The following is a 19,945-nucleotide window of genomic DNA, read 5'->3' on the forward strand; positions in this document are numbered from 1 at the left end:
CTTCTCTCCCACCGGAGCTCCCGCCACGCCCAAAAGAGGACTTCGCGCCGCAGCGCACCCTTGCGCTCCTCGTCCTGTCCGAGATACTGTGACCGCAGCCGCTCGCCGGGTTCGTCGTGTCTGCGAGGTCTCTTGTTTGCTGGGACGTTGGTCGCTGTCACGTCACCGATGAGGAGCGGTGGCAAGTGTTTACTGTCGTCGGCGGTCGCCGCCGTCCCCTGCCTGTGAGGGGCCTTGACGGGTGCGGAGACTGACTCTTCTGCAGCGTCTGCTTCAATTGCCCTGTCGGCCAGGCGCCGAGCATGGGCAGGCGGTGGGGACGCCTGCCGTTCTCGCCCTGGTGTCGCGCTGGCTGAAAGCATGCTGTTCCTGCTACTCTGGGATGAAGAGAATGCTGCTCGAAATTGAACTTATTAGTGACGTCCCATTGTCTAAACTTTCTCTTCAGCGCTGAAGAGTCTTATGTCCAGTGGAAAAGCTGAAGAATCCATACTATGTGTCTTTACTGTGGAAAATTATGCCAGTCATGAACTCGCTTCAAGAAATCATCATTTAAAACCTTTTGTCATTGTATACACATAGTCATAAGTGTGTTGACTTGACATTTGAGCTTCTGTACTTCCAGAGTGTTGTGACCGGACCTGCAGTGTCAGCTCGTGTCCTTGAGACTTGGTTGGCGAGGCTCGCGGTTGTGCTCCGTCAAGGGTGGGGGAGTTGAAGTGGTCCGTGCGCTGTGTTTGAACATCGCACCGCGCGGCGGGCTTTGGCGTTCCTTCCCTTCCTCGTTTTCCCCCTCCCTGCGTCTAGTGCTGTGCTTGACTTCCCCTCCTGAGGTGTCCGCTCATGCGCGTGGTGCCTTCGGTTTTACTTAAAACTACGTGTATTGCCTTGAAGGCTCTTCTTGTTGGTTAGAAAATCATGTAGATATGTTGTTATAGCCAGTCGGTGCTGGTATTTACTGAATTCAGTATGTAGGTCAGATAGTTAAATGTAGTGAGTGTGACAGCGGGAAGACTTCGTGTAAGTGCTTGTAAGGTGGTGACCCTTACATTCATGTAACTTGTAACAGCTAAACTCTTAAAGTATTCTAAATTGTTTATTCGGCCGTCACCTTTGAAATTACTTTTGGCATTATTACCCTTTTCGTTTTTTTATTAATAGCTTGCATTGCTACTCGTGTTTTGTCTGACGTTTCTCCCCGTAATGTCGTTGCTCGTGTTTAGGGCTTGTGTTTCGCCTTTGCGTAATGTATGTAATCACATAGTGTTAAATTGTTACATATTGTGGGTTTTCTCTTGATATCTTATGCATTTGAATTAAGTTGCAATTTGCCTAGAATAGGTTAGGCCGCAGTCGCCTGCATTAACATTTACGGGTCTTGTAATGTCTAATGAGGCATTTGTCTGTATTAACGTAATTCTCGGTCGCTGCGATGATTGAGGGTTGTCTATCTTTTGCACTTGTTGACGTTAATTTAACGAGAGATTATTCTTTACTATCCATTACTAATAGTATTTGTCATATTGAAAATATGTTCACGTATTTTGCCTTCACATTAATGGTCACACGCCGTGACAATTGTACTAGTGCTCTTGTTCTATGGGATGATTACTTATTTTATATAATTGTCTTTGTATCCCTTTGCTAATTAATCAGTATTAATTTCTATGTAAAAGGTTGGTGTAATTGTATGAGGATTTACATGAGGCTTTTGCCCACTGACTTGTCCCGGGCTTCTGAGAGGGGCACAGGGAGGAGCGGGAGCGGTCCCCGAGCAGGGGTCGCTGCCCAAGAGCAGGGAGTGGTAGGAGCGGTCCCCCAGAGAGGTCACTGCCTACCAGAGGAGGAGGGAAGGAGGAGGAGCGGTCCTGCAGAGAGGTCGCTGCCTACCAGAGAAGGAAGGAAGGAGGAGGAGCGGTCCTGCAGAGAGGTCGCTGCCTACCAGAGGAAGGAAGGGGGGAGGAGCGGTCCTCCAGAGAGGTCGCTGCCTAAAACAATACTGCTCAAGTATTCAGTCACTTTTATTGGCCCAGAAATACTGGGAAGAGCTTTCTGCCTGGCTTAGCTCAGCCAGGGTAAATATACAAAATATGTACATATTCAGTAGGGAGGGCACATCTGTACCCTTCCTGTGCATACATATTCGACTTACAAAACTCTTTACATTCACTTGTATCATTAACAGTTTCTTGTCACAACACCATATATTTACATATTTGCCCTGAGTTAGACGGGGCAGGTAGACAAAGTCACCTTACTTTACATTCCCCTTTGTCTGCCATCTAGGGGCGGGTGGCGAACTAAATGTCCTGTCCATAGAGTGTGTAGGAGGGGTGGCGCACCTGGGGCTTGTGCTATTATACCAGCCGAGGCCAAAATGGTGGGTATGACAATTCGCCCCCCTCCCTCTGTGGTCTTGACTGGGATCGTTGCACATGCCAGGAGTCAGCACGCTGGGCTTCAGTCCCAGGGCTGGCTCCTCTACACTGGCCACTACACTTCGCTTTATGACAACCGGTACCGTGCCGGTTTGGTGAGGCGATCCCGTGGTCGTAGCCTCTGGCATGGACTGGAGTGTCTTCTTGGAGTGGTGTTTTCCTCTTGCCGAGTGTCCTGTGGTCCTGATGACATCGTCCCTAATGATGGGGATTTGCGGAGGTTATCTGGGCCTGAGTTAGGTTTTCCGGTGGGATCCCTTAGTGGGGATTTTCGTAGGTCCTTTTGGTGGACCTTGATGGTCTTCTGAGGATTCATTTCTAGGGCGAGCACTTGCCCGCGTCTCCCCACTATTGGGTAGGGTCCCTGCCACCTAGGGGAGAGGCTGGCGCAGAAGTTATCCCCCTGTGAGGACATTGGGTGTGTCCGCCAGTAGGCCCAGTCCCCTACTTGGAGTGTTGATTCTTGCACTCCTTCAGGAGACGCAGGGTGAACCCTTTGGTGGTATTGAGACTGATGTTCTCTGGCGGCTTGTTGTCGGACTTCGGCTTTTTGGGGTTGGGTAGTGGGTAACTCCCATTCTCCCGGTCGGGGAAGTTCGTTTCCCAGCAGCAACTGGCTGGGGCTGCAGCCGAGCGCTTCATTGTATCTGTTCCGAAGGGAGAATAATATCGATGGGATATGCGAGTCCCATTGGCGGTGGTCTTCCCCAAGCCGAATCCGTATTCCCTTTTTAATTTCTTGATTCCTTCGCTCGGTGGGGTTCCCCCTGGGGTGTTACAGTGCGGTGGTCCATCGGTTCACTCGCCATCGCTTGCAGGCTTTGTCCCATTGTTCTCCGGTGAATTGCTTCCCATTGTCTGTAAGGATCTGTTTGGGATATCCCCAGCGTGAGAAGACTTCATTCTCCAAGGTTTGTATTAACCTTGGTGCTTTAGAGTTTCTTAAGGGAAATGCCTCCACCCATCGGGAGAAAAGGTCGGTCACCACTAATAGGAACCGATTTCCCCGGGCACTCGTGGGGTATGGCCCCATGAGGTCGGCTGCTACTGTTTCCCAGAGTTTCTCTGGGCGGCGAGGATGAAGGTGGTCGGGCCCCGCAGGTCGGTGTGCTTTGGCCGTGTTGCACCGATAGGATTGCCCTACATACTCTTCCACATCCCTCTTTATCCCGTCCCAGGTGTATCCCTTTTGGATTGCCTTCCGGGTTTCCGCCATGCCGGGGTGGCCGGCGAGATCCGCATCATGGTATTCCCTTACTACCCTTTCCCTTAAGGCTCGGGGAACTAATAGTTGCGGGTTGACCCCCTTGTCAGGCCATCTCACTAGGCCAGTGGGGTGGAGGCGGTGGGTGCGAGCAAACTGTTGATCAGCGGGCGATTGCTCAGAAGGTGGGGTATTATGTATGCGCTGCAAGCGCTGCACCATCATACAAATGCCTGGGTCTGCTTGTTGACCCTGTGTTATGGCTTGGCAGAGACTTTCTCCTAGGATCCCCGTTTGTTGTAGGCTCATCCCTTCCGTTGCTGTTGGAGGGAGTGGGTTCGGGTCTGCGACCATCCTGTCGTAGTCTTGGAAGTCATCTTCCCGTGGTGGTCCTGTGGGTGCTCGTGACAAGGCGTCTGCGAACTCATTGTCTTTCCCGGCGCAATGCTCAATGGTGAAATCGAACTCCTGTAACATCAATGCCCAGTGGGCGAGTTTCGCCTTACTGTCCTTCATGGATCCCAGCCACGTAAGTGCCCTGTTGTCGGTGCGCAACGTGAAATGTTGGTCTTCCAGGTATGGCCGAAATCGCTTGATGGCCCACATGATGGCCAAGCACTCCAGCTCATTGCTGTGGTATTTTTGTTCTGCCCGTGATAGCTTGGTGCTGGCATAGGAAATGATCCTTCGGTTTCCCGGAGTCGGTTCCTGGTATAGTACCGCTCCTAGTCCCTTTTGGCTGGCATCTGTTTGTAGCGTGAATGGCTGGGTTGGGTCGGGTCGGCCTAGCCTCTTGATCTGGGAGAATGTCTTGCGGAGGTCTGCCAGGGCTTGTGCTTGTTCGGCCCCCCAGTGAAAGCGCACTTGGGGGCTCAGCAGATCGGTAATGGGTTGGCAGATACTAGAGAAATGTGGTACAAATTCCCGGATCCAATTGCAGAGACCCATTAGCTTCCGGACTTGACGTACCGATCTGGGCGCTTCAGCTTCCATGATGGCCTGTATTTTCTCTGGATTAGCTTCGTTTCCATCTGCTGATACGATGTGTCCCAGGTACTCCAGTTGGCTCTTTCCAAAGTGACATTTTTTTAGATGACAAGTTAGATGGTGTAACTGACACCGTTCCAGTACTTGTGCTAGATGGGTTAGGTGCTCCTCCCAAGAGTTGGAAAAAATAATAATGTCATCGAGGTAGGCAAAGCAGCATTGCCCAATGAGGTCCGGTAATACATCCTGTGACATCATTTGCTGGAACGTACTAGGGGCGTTCTTCAGGCCGAAGGGCATGACTTTGAACTGATAACGCTCCCCTGTCGGAGTGGTGAAGGCAGTCAAATGCTTGGAGTCTGGGTGCATGGGGATCTGCCAGTACCCTGATTTAAGATCCAGGGTGGAAAATACCCGTGCTGTCCCAATGGCTTTAAGCGTTTCGTGGATATTTACTGCCGGGGGCGCTGCACTGACTGTCGCCTCATTCAGCGGCTGGAAGTTAATGCAGAAGCGTGGTGTCTTGTCCTTTTTTGTCACTATGACAATTTTCGAGTTGTATGGAGACCGGCTGGGCTCTATGATATCCGCCTCCTGCATTTCAGCCACCTGTTCTGCAATCAACTTCCGCTTGAGGTGTGGAGGATACCCCGGCCTACAGTAGATGGGACGGTTGTCTTTTAGCGTGATTTGGTGACATGCACTTGAAGTTCGTGGCAGGTTTCCATTGGGCATGAATACAACTCTATAGGGCTGGAGCATATCAACCAATTGTTGTTGAAGAGACTCAGGGAAGGCTTGTTGTAGGTCTGCCAATGATAGTTCCGGTAGGGATGTCTCAGTTACTCGCCGGGCTACCCAGTAGAGGGTTTGGCGTGGAGCTCTTCCAAAACATATCCGCTCTGCTTCGAAATCCATAACAGCCTTTTGTTCAATAAGCCAGTCTTGCCCCAGTATCATGTCTTCATGGAGGTCCTCGGCTACCCAGCAGGAAACTGGCACTTCCCTGTCTCCAATGTGGCATCTCAAGGAGGTCCTGCCTTGGAGCATAATACGGGTGTTTCGTTGTGCCAGTTGGGCATACTGTACTTGTGTGGTCATGGCGGCTCCAGTCTTCTGAACCAACTCAGCTTTTACGTAACTGGTAGTGGCTGCAGAATCCAGTAATGCATAGATTTGGTGAGGGCCCAGCTGTACGGAAAGGCGGGGTAGGACCCGAGGGTGGTTCTGCTGGATGCTCGTCACTTGCCCAGCTCCCTCTGGTTCTCTTGATATGGCCAGCGGGTTCTTGTATTCCTCCATTCCCTTGGGGAAGGTTCCGGAGGTAGGTTTCCTTCCCCTTATGCGTTTCCCTGCAAGGGCTTCTTGTCCTGGGTGTCCCGCTGTTGGCGTCGGACCGGGCATTCTGCGTTGAAGTGCCTCTCAGGGCAGTACCAGCATTTTGGTACCTCCTGGCGGCTGACAGGTTTCTCTTCCCGAGTGGGGAAGGTGTTCACTTTTCCCGTGGGAGTGCTCCGGATCTCTTGATAGTCCCGTTGTACTGCGGTTGCTCGGAGATGTAGCTCTGCCCAATCCTTGGGAGGTGGATGTCTGAGGAATGGCCGTAGGTTGGGTCTGACCAATTCCAGTGCCGTAGGAAGGAATTCCTTCACATTTCTATCAGGGTAGAGGCGTTCATATAGTTTCTTCTTGCGGGCGAGGAAACTCTCTATCTCCTCGCTGTCCTTCTGCTTGCGGCTGAACAACTGGGCAGTAAGTTCCGCGATTCGTGGCAGGCTGCCGAACTGGTTGGCGAAACTTGAGGCGAAATCTTCCCAGGTGTCGTAAAGTCCTTCATGACTCTTCCACCATCCAATAGCTTCTCCCATTAGTAGTCCTCCGACATGGTCAATCCATTCGCCCTGGGGAATCCCCTGGGTCTGTAGGGCCTGCTCCCAGTGCTGGAGCTGTTTGACAGGATCCTCATGGTCTTGTCCCCGGAAAGGCCTCGGTGTCATCTTCGTTTCGGCGCCACTGGGAATTTCTGGGATGTTCCTACATATCCCGCACTTGAAAGAGAGTTCTGTGAGGTTCAGTGGGGTGTCCTCCCAGCCTAAGCAGGATAAATGGTACTCCCGATAGCAGCTCTTGCAGGTGGTAAGTACTAGGGCAGTCCGTGGGCAGCCTTGGGCGAAGCATCGGCGTGGTACAACTGACGTTGGCTTCTGGTCCCGCAATTGTTCTCGGCAGGTTTGGCATATGTGGATGAAGTCTTGGGGATCGAGGTCTCGCTTATTGTGTCCCAGACACTGCAAGTGGAATAATGTCCTGCAACACACGCAGGGGGTTTGGGGTCCATCCTGGGCACTGCAATCTGGGGCGGCGCACAGTGTAACCTCCATCGCGGTACTTCTGTTGGGCGCCACCAAGTGTTGTCTGCACTCCTGGAAGTGGATGTTTGCTCCAGCTGTGCTGATGGCTCTCGTAGAGGCAGGGCGTGGTCCTCAGGTTATCCAAGCTGACTGGCCCCACGTTGGGCGCCAAATTGACTTGTCCCGGGCTTCTGAGAGGGGCACAGGGAGGAGCGGGAGCGGTCCCCGAGCAGAGGTCGCTGCCCAAGGGCAGGGAGTGGTAGGAGCGGTCCCCCAGAGAGGTCACTGCCTACTAGATGAGGAGGGAAGGAGGAGGAGCGGTCCTGCAGAGAGGTCGCTGCCTATTAGAGTAGGAAGGAAGGAGGAGGAGCAGTCCTGCAGAGAGGTCGCTGTCTACCAGAGGAAGGAAGGGGGGAGGAACAGTCCTCCAGAGAGGTCGCTGCCTAAAACATTATTGCTCAAGTATTCAGTCACTTTTATTGACCCAGAAATACTGGCAAGAGCTTTCTGCCTGGCTTAGCTCAGCCAGGGTAAATATACAAAATATGTACATATTCAGTAGGGAGAGCACATCTGTACCCTTCCTGTGCATACATATTCGACTTACAAAACTCTTTACATTCACTTGTATCATTAACAGTTTCTTGTCACAACACCATATATTTACATATTTGCCCTGAGTTAGACGGGGCAGGTAGACAAAGTCACCTTACTTTACATTCCCCTTTGTCTGCCATCTAGGGGCGGGTGGCGAACTAAATGTCCTGCCCATAGAGTGTGTAGGAGGGGTGGCGCACCTGGGGCTTGTGCTATTATACCAGCCGAGGCCAAAATGGTGGGTATGACACCACGATTGAATCGAAATGTGTTAATTTAAATACTTGCCTATTTAACCTTTGCATCTATCCTTGGCTATTATTAATTGGATTACACTTTTGAACACTGTTTACTCAGCTCATATTATTTTATTAATTTTTAATTATTGTGTTACACGCGGTTGAAGGTTCTCGTGAAAGTACTTCACCTACTGACACTTTCCTATGAAGCTCATGGAAGCCTTCAAAATAATAAACAAACCAATTCAATTAATCTGATAATACAGTAGTATTACAAGCCTTAGGGACTTTAATGCACTCAAGGCATCGTCTTCTTTATTCATTATTAATAGTTAAGTTAAGTTAATGTATACCTGATGATACTAAAAGTGTTATACCCCACTTGAAGTTTTTTTACATTAATAATTGTCTAGTATACAGTGTTGCTGTTGTTGAGAACAGTTTTTTTTTTCCGAAGTGTAACAAAATTATTTAAAATTTTAATTATTTAATGTTTAGTACAAATAAAAAATCCTTTTACAAGCTTAAATTTCGTGTAACCTTCTATTTCATTTGTTATTAGTAATCCTGACATTTTGATTGTGTTAAATTGCCTTTTTTTTATATAATTTCTGGTTTTTTCAGAAAAAATAAATTTTAATTATTTTCAAGTTTCTACATAATTTTAAGACATGTTATCTATCTCGTTATTGCTCAATGCCTTGTATACAAATAGTGTCTTGTTTTTGCCACGTTTTCGAGCTATTTGTTAATTTATTTGACGCTGTGCTTACGGCAGTTGATGTCTGTTGGTAAATTTGTTTGAGGTGTTTGGAATGGTATGAAACTAAAACAAAACGGGTCTTATTAATAATAATAATAATTATATATTATGAATATTTATTATGAATGTACCAACCAATTCATGTATATTGGTGTTTTGCCGAAAAGTTTCTTTATAGTTATTACTACTAAACCAAATCTTTTTAGTTTCTTTATAAGCTTGTAAGATGTTAAATTATAATATAATAAACTTTATTTTAGTTACATTTTTTACAGCTGCTTAGTATTTGATAAGAAGTACTGTCAATAATTATGCCTTAGCTCCCGTATAGCGTTTTTTTTTGTTTGAAAACTAGCAACACCACTCTATTTATAGACTAGGCTGAAGTTGGATTTATTCATAGAAAAGAGAGGTTGGGATAGAAAGGCCACTCTCTGAATAACAGCTAGAACGCTATTTGCAGCGCTGTTGTGGCCGTGCACAGTACTAACCGTATAAACATTGGTGGAAGAATGACCTAAGTAGCTATTTATGCTAAAACCACCTATGTCACAAGCTAGCATTGCTATTGATGTTTGCAATCACATCTACAGCATTAAGAGGGTGGAGAGTTTTCAGCTTCTCGACGTTTATTCTCTGTATCCATTCATTGTATACCGTTTCTTCTTAAACTGGGAAGCGGTGTCTAACAGCAAATTTATCATCGCAACCAGGCACACAGCATTTTCGTACACGTGGTGGCATTGTATTTTACTTAATACGTAATTTCATACTCAATTTAACAATCTTACCTCAATGAAAATATGACCACTAAATAATTGAATAAATAAATGCCAGATATTTTCCAGTTTCCACCTACGAAGCAATAAGCAAGTAGCATGCAAATAACCTAAAGTCCTAAACAAAAATACGAAAGAAAAATTGCCGCCATTACAAATGAGCCTTGGCAACGAATCGTAAACAAACATTCAGCAGTGAGCACACTAGCGCTCTTACGGCCGTGCACACAAATAAAACGTTGTTCAAGCATCTCTCTAATGAGTGCACATCCCGTGGATTTATTCCAGCTTTATTTTCCTTCCCCTCATTTCCCCCAACCGGAGATGTGGGCGGAGCCAAGCGTTACAGCACTGAAGATACAAAATATAACACGTTCTGGTGTACAGCACTACACATACAAAATGCAACACTTATTTGAACAGAACTACACATAAAATGTGCAACATGTGCTTGACTACCCATACAAAATGCAACAAACTGTATAACACTACACATACGAAATGCAACACGAAAGGAAATGCAAGTACATTACAGAAAATATGAAGTGCAACACTGCGATTAAGTTAGCTATATTCTAGTTGTAATGAAGTACAGCATTACCCAAACAAAATGCAACATGAAAGGAAAAACATGAATGCACAGTATAAACATCCCTGTACAGTACAAGTAAACTATTATAGATACAATGGAGTACAGCACTAACCATTCAAAATGCAACACAGGAAAAAAGCACAGCACTACACACATGAAATATAATTCTAGTACAGCACTACACATATCAAGTGCAATACTACGCTGAAGTTAGCTATGTTCGAGATTTAGCAGAGTACAGCACTACCCAAAAAAATGCAACTTGAAAGGAAAAACATGAATGTAAAACATAAACATTCCTGTACAGTAAAGGTCAAAAAAATTATAGAGATATAATGGAGTACAGCACTAACCATACTAAATGCAACACATGAAAAAGGTACAGCACTACACACATTACATGAAATTATAATACAGCACGACACATAAAAGTGCAACACTGTGCTGATGTTAGCTCTATTAAAATTTAACAGAGTACAGCACTACCCATACAAAATGTGTGGTAGGTACCTGCCGTAAAGCTCTGCTACATCAAAAAAATTATAAATATGTTGTTTGCAGCGAACAGCACTTTCCAAAGGCATCTGAATCAAAAAAACAACACTATTATGCAGTACTACAAAATTCAAATATTTTTTAAAGCATTAACTAAACACTCTACCAATAGAGCTGATATGTCTTTCTGTTGTGCGTATTGTGCGCTTCACCAAGAAATTACAAAATGCGTGGTACATGCCGTACAGCTCTCTTATAATCGTCTAAACCAAAATGATAACACAACTTTGAGCCGGGAAACATTTGTTTTATTTTTTTCCCGTTATAAATCAAGGTTGCAACTATAGATTTGTTAGGCTCTTCTGTTGTGCGCATGGTCTGCTACATAAAAAAAGTTATAAATGTGTGGTTTGCAGCGTGCAGCACTTACCAAAGGCATCTGAATAAAAAAAAACACTATTATGCAGTACTACAAAATTCAAACATTTTTTAAAGCATTAACTAAATGCTGTACTGATAGAGCTGATATGTATTTCTGTTGTGTGTATTGTGTGCTTCACCAAGAAATTACAAAATGTGTGGTACATGCCGTACAGCTCTATCAAAATCGTCTAAACCAAAATGATAACACAACTTTGATCCGAGAAACATTTGTTTCATTTTTTCCCCGTTATAAATCAAGGTTGCAACAATAGATCTGTTAGGCTATTCTGTTGTGCGCATGGTCTGCTACATCAAAAAAAATTATAAATATGTGGTTCTCAGCGTACAGCACATACCAAAGGCATCTAAACCAAAAATATAACACCATTATGCATCTAAACCAAAAATATAACATCATTATGCAGTACTACGAGCCTCACGTGATTAATGGACGATCCCTAAGTCTCACACTCCAAATAATTTGTGTTTACTCTACTATTACATAAGTACTTCCAAAAATATTTAAAGCCCAACACATGCCTTCATTCTGAAAAAAAATTATAAAAATGAAAATATTTGCAATTGTGAGGCAAAAGTTCAACCTTCAAAGTTGGTAAGATTGAGTGATTTTAGAAAGATGGTTTATGATAATAATTGTAGTAATATAAAGTGCTTAACACCTCAGATTTTGTTTCATCATTCTCTGACCTACGAAAGGTAAGATATGGCAATGTAGGTAAACCCTTGTAAATGTATAAAATTTAATTGTGCCAGTTTTAAACTGTCAATACATAACTAATGTTAACAAGGCACAAATTATCAAATTTTTTTTTAAAATGGTAGAGCAACCATTGCTGAACCACTTGGTATGAATTGGCCCTTACCAAAAATTTAAACTATTTATAGGAATTTTATTAAACTTTTCGAAAATTCACTTTTCGAGAAAATCAAAATCAAAATTTGGAATGTGATTTCTCAAAAACACTTTTTATAACAAAGTATGTTATGTTGTACATCAAAAGAAAGAGTACATTGAAAACTTCTATAGCTCAATTAGGAGAAAAGTTATGGTTATCTCAAAATATGTTTATTACTTTTTTTGGCAGATTTTGGGAAACTTTACATAGCCGTAATTTTGAAACCATTTGAGATATTTAAAAAAATAATTGGTATTTTTCTTCATCTCTATGACAACCTTCATACCAAATTTCAATAACTAATGAGGTGGTCAGGTTTATACCCTGTGTTGATTTGATATGGAATGACCCAAAGAGTGTTTTGAAAACTGTTTAGAACAAGTGTTAATAAGCAATCATTAGTCTGTTGGCTAATTCCGCCAAAGACACACTGTTTTGGTGTTATTTATCCTTTTGGAATACAAGGTTTCTCATTTTGACGTAGAGATCATTTCCTCTGATTAGAGTTCAGCCATTCCATTGTTATGGATGGGACATTAATTTTTTTTTCCTATTTAAAAACTCAATTAATTAACTATTAATTAATCAGATATATGTTTTATTGAAGATACATTTTCTTAAGACTTGGTAAATCATTCTATTTGAAAACTATGATCGTTTGTTTATTTTGATTGTGTTAAGCACTAATTAATATTTCGTTCCAGACAGGATACAATTGAGAATTAGTAAAAGTAACCCACAGTTTGAAGGAAATTTTTTGTAATTAATGTATTATTGAGAGGTGATTTATTCTGGATAAATTTATTATATTTCAGAATTTTTCACAAAAACTTACAATGATGTTCACTATTTAATTGCTAGATAAAAAAAAAGTGGTATGTTACGGATAGGACTTTTGGATTAAAGAATAACACTTTCAAGGAATTTAATTTTTTATTATAAGGAACTTGGTTCAAGCAAAGCTGAAATACAAGAATTATAATATTGTTGTTACGAATGCAGGACCATGACGCGCCAGGTTCGGAGCTGGCTGGTGGGCCTGCACGGCCATTTGAGTCACGCGTTGTGTCATGTGCCGTACACTGACGTAAGGCAAGCCAAGCGTGCCTGACCGGAGTACAAGGGTCGTTGCTACCCCCTCCTCCTCTGCTGCCCACACATCTTCCTGCCTCGGTGCTGTTATCTATTGCTGAGTGGCCTTGGGAATTCCGCAGGCCGCTGTGCGGAGTAGCGTGAATTGACACTGCTTTTCTGGTCTGTTCGGGTGTTGGGTCGGCCCGGGATGACGCGACTCGTCACAGTCGTTCTCGTCAGTTTGAGAAGGGCGCCCCTGAGTACTTAAGCTGTAATGCCTGCCTCCATGGGAGTTTCGAGCAAGTCCCGCGGCAGTTCTGAGAGCGGATTCCAAGTGAAGGGAAGTGCAACATTGTCGAAGAGGGTGAGAGACCTTGAGAGTGGCACGACGTGGAGCGACGGGATCGTAAGAGTGCGACAGCGCGAGACTGTATGTGTGGACGGGCGCGAGGTAAGGAGCGAACCACTGTTGAGCCTTGCTCCAGTGAGGAGTTTGAACTGTGGAATTTGACAGACATTGAGTAACTTAAGAATAAACTTTTTTTAGTGCCAGTGATTTGTGTTCAAACATTTTTATGTACAATTATTTATTATTAATGTAAATATTAGTAATCAAAAAATTGTAATAAAACTTAATTGGGCTATCCCTGGTAAAATTACACTGTAGATGGTAGGACAGTAGTGATAGTGACAGACTGGTAGTGTATGTGAACAAGAAAGATGGCTGCCAACAAACTCAAAAACATAATGGCTTTCTTGGTCGAAAGGAATAATAAAATAGAGAAGTGCCAAAAAGAGATGGAGGGTAAAAATTATAATAGCCAAGAAGATATAAAGAGCCAAATGAAGAATTGCAAAGAAGAGATGAATAAAATTGATAATACCCTAGAAGAGATGTAGAGTCAAATGAAGAATTATCAAGACGACGAAGAATTTTCAAGAACAGATGAAGAATGAAATGAAGTGCAAAATGAAGAACTGCCAAGAAGAAATGAAGAATGCCATGAAGACCGAGATCAAAGACATGACGAAGAACCAAGAGGAGATGTTGAGGGGTCAGGAAGATATGCGTAAATGCCTTGTGGCTGTTCAAGAAGAAATAAAGAAGAAAATGGATGAAACCAGTAATCAGTTGGAAGGGAAAGTGCAGTTGTTGGAGAAACATCTAGCAGAACTCGAAGAACTGATGGCACAACAGGTAGCTCAACTCAAGCAGGCCACCGAACAGCGAGTAGCAGCGGTATCTGAAGAGTGCCATCGTATGATCAGTGAAGCTACATCTGCTAGTAAACAGGGTAGTTCTTCCGGAGATGTAAAGGTGAAAGGTGCAACTGGTCACCCAAAATTCAAGCACCCACCTTTGATGGCCAATCGCTGTGGGCTGCCTACAGGTGACAGTTCGAGGTAGAGGTGGGTTGTTACAGCAATTTTCGGTCTCTGTTCCAACCTGTTACTGATACAGTAATGTACTAGTTACAAGTAGCTGATACTTCTGTATCAGCTAGAGCAGTAGTGGTCCCAGGAAGCAACAAGGTATCAGCATTCTCGTTACAGGTTACACATCCTCCGTGCCGTCATCACCATTGTAAAAAGGTATCTGTGTTCTCTTTCCACGTTTGTAATCTGCAGCCCCCCTCCCCCTTCTCCTCGTCATACTTCATTCCCCCCTTTCTGACGTTAAGGAGAATTTCTCACTCTCTTCCAACCTCCCCTCCCTGTTCTTACTTCTCTCCAACAGTAAAAAAAAAAAATCTCCGCGTTTGCAGACCGTGTGACTGTAAGGAGAATCTGATACATTATTTATCACGCCTGGTAATTCTCTACCTCTGTTACGCTCATGCCCGCCTAATACAGCCAGTATCAATCAGTTCAACATTCACTGCAGTTCGTCCTGGCCGTGTATTACCACGTACATTGTTGCGGACTGTCATGCTTTTTAGTTAGTATCTTTATAGTGAAATAAGGAATGGATAAGTGCAGGAAAAAGACTACATTTGTGTGGAATTTTTTCACGGAAAATAATGAGTTTGCCAAGTGTAATTTGTGTAAACATAAACTGAGTTATATATCATCATCGACTAATCTGAAGAAACGTTTGAAACGTAAACATCCAACCTGATCAGAATCAAGATAGTTTAACATCACTATCACTGTCCAGAAGTAGGCGCGATGATCCAGACATCGCAAATACGACACCGTACTTTAGCCAAAAATAGATTCGGCCAGATATAGGAATTCCTTCTACAAGCAGTTCGTCGGTTCCCAAACAAGCTGTGTTGGAAAGAACCAATGTGCATGACTGTAAAGTAAGTGATTTTGTTGTAAGAAAACTTTCTGTTTCTGCTAAGAAGAAAATAGATGACCAACTGTTAAATTTATTTACTGTAGATTTTCAACCATTCTCAGTTGTTGAGGACGAAGGGTTTTGAGGATTTGTTTATGCACTAAATCCGTCGTATACATTGCCAAGTAGGAAAACTATAACAAACACATTGTTACCAGCTGCTTATGAAACTGTGTACAATATCATTTAAGAAATATTAACAACCACTGAAATTAGTTCTGTCACACTAGCAACAGATTGTTGGACTTCGAAAAAAGAAAGTCCATATGTTGAATACATCTGTTATTAGGGTCAACTGAGAATTATTTGCATTTTCATAGCTGTTAGGTGCACAAATATAAATATTATATATTTTATTAATGTAGTTTTTAGTATTAAAATTTCATTAGTTTTATTATTGAACGAGATGGTGTTTTAGCTTTGCTCCCTAGATCGTAGATCCACATATCTATCACCTAAGGATGATGGATCTAGAACCAGTGTCCTTGGTCTTGTATCGCTATTAGCGTACTAACTAGATTCTTCATTCTTCGCAAGAAGCACGCACTGCGCACTGAGCGTACTTTGATGTGGGACAATAAACAAAACGACTCATAACAATTTCGCTCTCTGCCTCTCCTTCAACGCCTTCCCCTGCGCTTCCTCCCCTACATTCTTTCCCTTCTTTATTCCTTATTCGTCGTGCCGCTCCCTTCTCCTTTCACAAGCTCCGCCCAAGTGACCGTCATCTGCGATCGGGTTCTGTGCACATTGGCCGTGGTGGTGTTCCAGGCGAATTCTAAACTGATACTAAAGTACTTGATACTTGAATAGTGTACTCATTTGCAGTACTTGATACAGGCGTGTATCAGTTACAAAGTAGCAGGTTGATACTCTGCAACCCACCTCTAGTTCGAGGCAGCTGCTGAAGTGAATGGTTGGGGCAAGGAAGAAAAGGCTACAGCACTCGTCTTGGCCCTGCGAGGATCTCCACTAGAGCTGCTGCAGACCATACCAGTTACAGACTATGGAGTACTAGTAGAAGCCCTTGAGCTGAGGTATGGCGACCGACACATGGGCGAGGTTTAAGGTGTATAAAACAGCACTAAAGACAAATCAACAGAGATCTTCAGAAACACTCCAAGAATTCAAAGCCGACATTGAGCGACTCGTGCACCTCACCTACCTAGAAGCATCAACAGAATTCCGCCAGCCGCTAGCCACTAGTGCTTTTATAGACGGGGTCAGAATTGCTGAGGTTCAGCAAACTCTTCATTTGGCCCAACAAAAGAAGGGCTGTGAGGCCTTGGTCATTGCCCTGGAAATCGAGGCAGCCGCAGTGTCTCAAAAACAATAACATCAGGACAAGGAGAGCTGGACTGGAGCCCTACAATTCAGCAAATGCCAGAAACATCACTAATGAAGTAGATATTCTCAGGGCATTGCATAAGTTGCTGAATGATACTCCAGGTAACCAAAACAGAAGAGCAGTAGGACACCTGTGGTGCATCGTCTGCAATGAACCAAATCACGTCCAGAGGGACTGTCCGACATGCAGAAAGACATTGCAGCAGGAAGAGAAACAGGAAGATCAACAGGGAAACGAGCAATAGCTGGTGTGAGGGGGCACATGCCAGCTCTAAAGGAAATGTTAGCCCCTAGGGTTGTTCCTTATTTGTATTTCGTAGAGGCCATGATAGTTTCTTGCTTAATGGATTGATCAGTGGCAGACTGTGTTTACTTACTGTTGACACAGGAGCATCAGCATCTATCATTCGCACAGACATTGTAAGTAGAGAAAAGCTGAAGAGAACACCCATCCCATATAGACTCAAAAAAGCCACCGGAGGCACTTCACCTGTGCATGGACAGCTGGATTTGGAGGTAAGGTTTGGAACTTAGACATTATCACAGACATTTCTTGTTGCTGATATCACTAATGCAAGTGGTAGTTAGCAAATCTGTTTCAATTCCAGCAAACCATGAGCAGATAATAGCAGCTAGGATAATGTGAGACCCTAGGAGCAACATGATATACCTGATAGAGCCAGCTATGACATTAGGATTGAAGATATTCCTGGTCGCCTGAAGCATTGCAAGATTCGGCGAGGTTGTTCCAGTCAGGGTGGACAACCTTGATTCTTGAACAAAGGTTCTTAAACAGGGAGACCCAATAGGTAACTGCGAACTAGTCTCTTGGGTAGGCCAGTGTGAGACTTCCTCACCTATTAGACGTGATGTGCAACCACTGAACCCAAATTTAGAACATCTACTAAGGTGATGCCAAAATAATCTAACAGATGGGGAAATAGAAGATGTCACAGCTTTTCTTGTAAGCAATAAGGATGTATTTTTCTTAGGGGATACTGACCTTGGGAGAACTAGCCTGGTCTACCATCGCAACAACACAGGTGATGCGGAGCCAATCCATTAGGCACCACGGTGGCTGCATCTAGCAAAACCGGAACAAGTAGAGACGTTGATCGCGGGTATGATGGAGGGTGGTGTAATAGAACCATTAGCGAAACCTTGGGTTTCCCCAGTTTTTCTAGTGGCGAATAAAGGCGGCCAACTGAGGTTCTGTGTGGACTACAGGAAGCTGAATGAAATCACCAAAAAGGACAGCTACTGGATGATTTGAAATGGATTGACCCAGAAAACATTACTCGAACTCATTTATTAATAAATTACAAATGCACTGTTTTTAAAACTGATAGAAAATTCTATTCCCCATTTCTTTTAATTCTAAATTTGGAAGCACTGCCAGTATTTAAGTGAAATTTACCACAAATATGGTTGAATTGTCTACTTCAAAAGGTAGTTCTTTGGTGGACACAACTTCCTTCATTAAAGCACTTCCATATTGTAATTTTGTAAACAACCTTGAGTAATGCAAACATATCTATGCTTCTTCTTCAACTTGCTTTCGATTGTGTGCTCAATTCAAACGTATTTCCCTCTACCTATATCATTCTTGTTTAAGCCTTTTAGGATAATACTTTCATCCAAATGAGAATAAACATCCTCATAATGTAATCTTCTGCACTTGGTCTTCACATGTACAGGTTCATGAAATTATATTTGTGAACCAGTATCACTTTCACAATCTAGCCAGATTTCGTGTGCATTAAATTCAGATCTATCAGTTCTTCCAGCGACAATACGACGCTAGTTTACTGCAGGGAAATAGTGCTTTGATTGTACTTGTTATATTATATGTTCCATTGGCTGAGAATAATATGCAGAGAAATTAAGTGCACACTAATACAACCTGGTAGGCTGCTTCAAGTTTAATTTACAGACATAAAAGCTACAGATTTGCTGTTTATAGAGTCATTGTTTGGAAGTTGTGATCTCTATTTTGTGAGATACATTCGATAGATGGAATAAGTGCTTTCTACTTATTAGGTTTTGAAACTGTGGGACGTCTAATTTTTAAGGAACTTTACAAAGACATAAACAGAGGTAGATTGAAAGAAACCATTATCTACCATATCTTGTAGGAGCAATGACGTGATAAGATATGGTTAGGCTAGAATATGATGATAATAACATGATTATTAATTTTGGTTCGTAACAATTGAAAGATGGTGGACTGAAATATTAACTTTTATTTATTAATGTGATTTCATTTAAGTACACAGATTTCTTTAAACAAACCATAGCTAAAGTTATAATTAAATTAAGAAGTGTATTTATGACTTAAATTTGTTAAGTTTGAGAAATGTTTTCTGCTCCATAATTGTTTATTGGTGTTGATATTTATTTACATGTTCATCTGGGTAATTTTTTAACAGTATTTTATTTGCTACCAGGTTTTTTTTTGTGAGTCTTAGTTAACCCGTGGGGTGTTGGTGGTGTCGGTAGGTGGGGATGGGGGTGGGGGTGCATTCAGCAGTTTTTAACTGACCAGGCAGGTTTTGGAGATGAGGAAATAAATGTCCTTATTTCAGTACAAGTGAGAGAACAAATTTCTGCTATTTTATTTTTCAATATGTAGGTATGCATTTCTTTAAACTTTGACAAAATAATGCTATCCGTTTGTCTTTTTTGATACTTTTCTCTTTGAGAAATCCTAATATATTCACATATTCAGAGTAAGGTTAACTTTTGATTAATTCAAATTTGTGCATGTTGTATTTTTTTTCTGTTTTGAAAGCAGAAATAGGTTTGGTTATGTAAATTATACGTATGTATAATTAATACATAAAATCATTCTTAAAGTTCTAAAGTTTTTCACAAAAAAAAAATATTTATTTGTTCCAAGATTGCATTGTGCATTATTATCTATTTGTAGGCCTGTTAAAATTTTAACTTAATAAATTTAATATAACATCAAACCTTTGTTTATTAAAGTGCCTTCATTTTTGTTATCATTGTTGGAGATCATGTCATCTTTTCCTGTGTTACTTATTTGGTACCTAACTCTAAGTAAGGGGGCTGGGCATTAGCTGTTTGTACTGTATTGCATTGTATTGTAACGAGTGGGGAATATTGGGTTTTGATACTGCCCATTAATTTTAATATATATGTCTATATTTAATCAATTTTTTTTTGTATCACTATCAGCTAGATGTCACAGTAAATGTTGAATTGTATAACTCTGTCTAATTTCTGTCAAAAAAAAAAAGAATAATAACCTAATTACTCTACATTAAATGTGTCACTTGAGTCTGACTTGACAATAACTCTCTCTCTCTCTCTCTCTCTCTTGGTGCTCCTTGTCCGCACACCACTGTTCCCAAAGTATTTTGCAATCACTT

General features: G+C 42.7%; 2 protein-coding genes across 7 annotated transcripts in view; one reads left to right on the forward strand and one right to left on the reverse strand.

Moving 5' to 3' along the window:
* Positions 1–5,969: 5,969 nt before the first annotated feature.
* Positions 5,970–6,626, reverse strand: LOC134533006 (activity-regulated cytoskeleton-associated protein-like). The gene has a single exon (XM_063370173.1). The coding sequence runs from the start codon at positions 6,624–6,626 to the stop codon at positions 5,970–5,972; it is 657 nt and encodes a 218-aa protein (XP_063226243.1).
* Positions 6,627–8,530: 1,904 nt separating this feature from the next.
* The window catches only part of LOC134541489 (N-acetylgalactosamine kinase), a 59,163-nt gene continuing 47,748 nt past the window's right edge, over positions 8,531–19,945 (forward strand). For 4 of the 6 annotated variants that reach the window (XR_010076650.1, XM_063384998.1, XM_063384983.1 and 1 more), the window contains exon 1: positions 8,531–8,634. The gene's annotated coding sequence lies outside the window, so the exon portion shown is untranslated. Of the gene's footprint in view, positions 8,635–19,070; positions 19,179–19,945 lie in introns of those variants that run through there. The other 2 variants (XM_063385026.1, XM_063385014.1) reach the window with 1 other exon arrangement.

This window comes from Bacillus rossius, chromosome 1 (genome assembly GCF_032445375.1).
Source record: "Bacillus rossius redtenbacheri isolate Brsri chromosome 1, Brsri_v3, whole genome shotgun sequence".
NCBI classification, from domain to species: Eukaryota; Metazoa; Arthropoda; class Insecta; order Phasmatodea; family Bacillidae; genus Bacillus; species Bacillus rossius.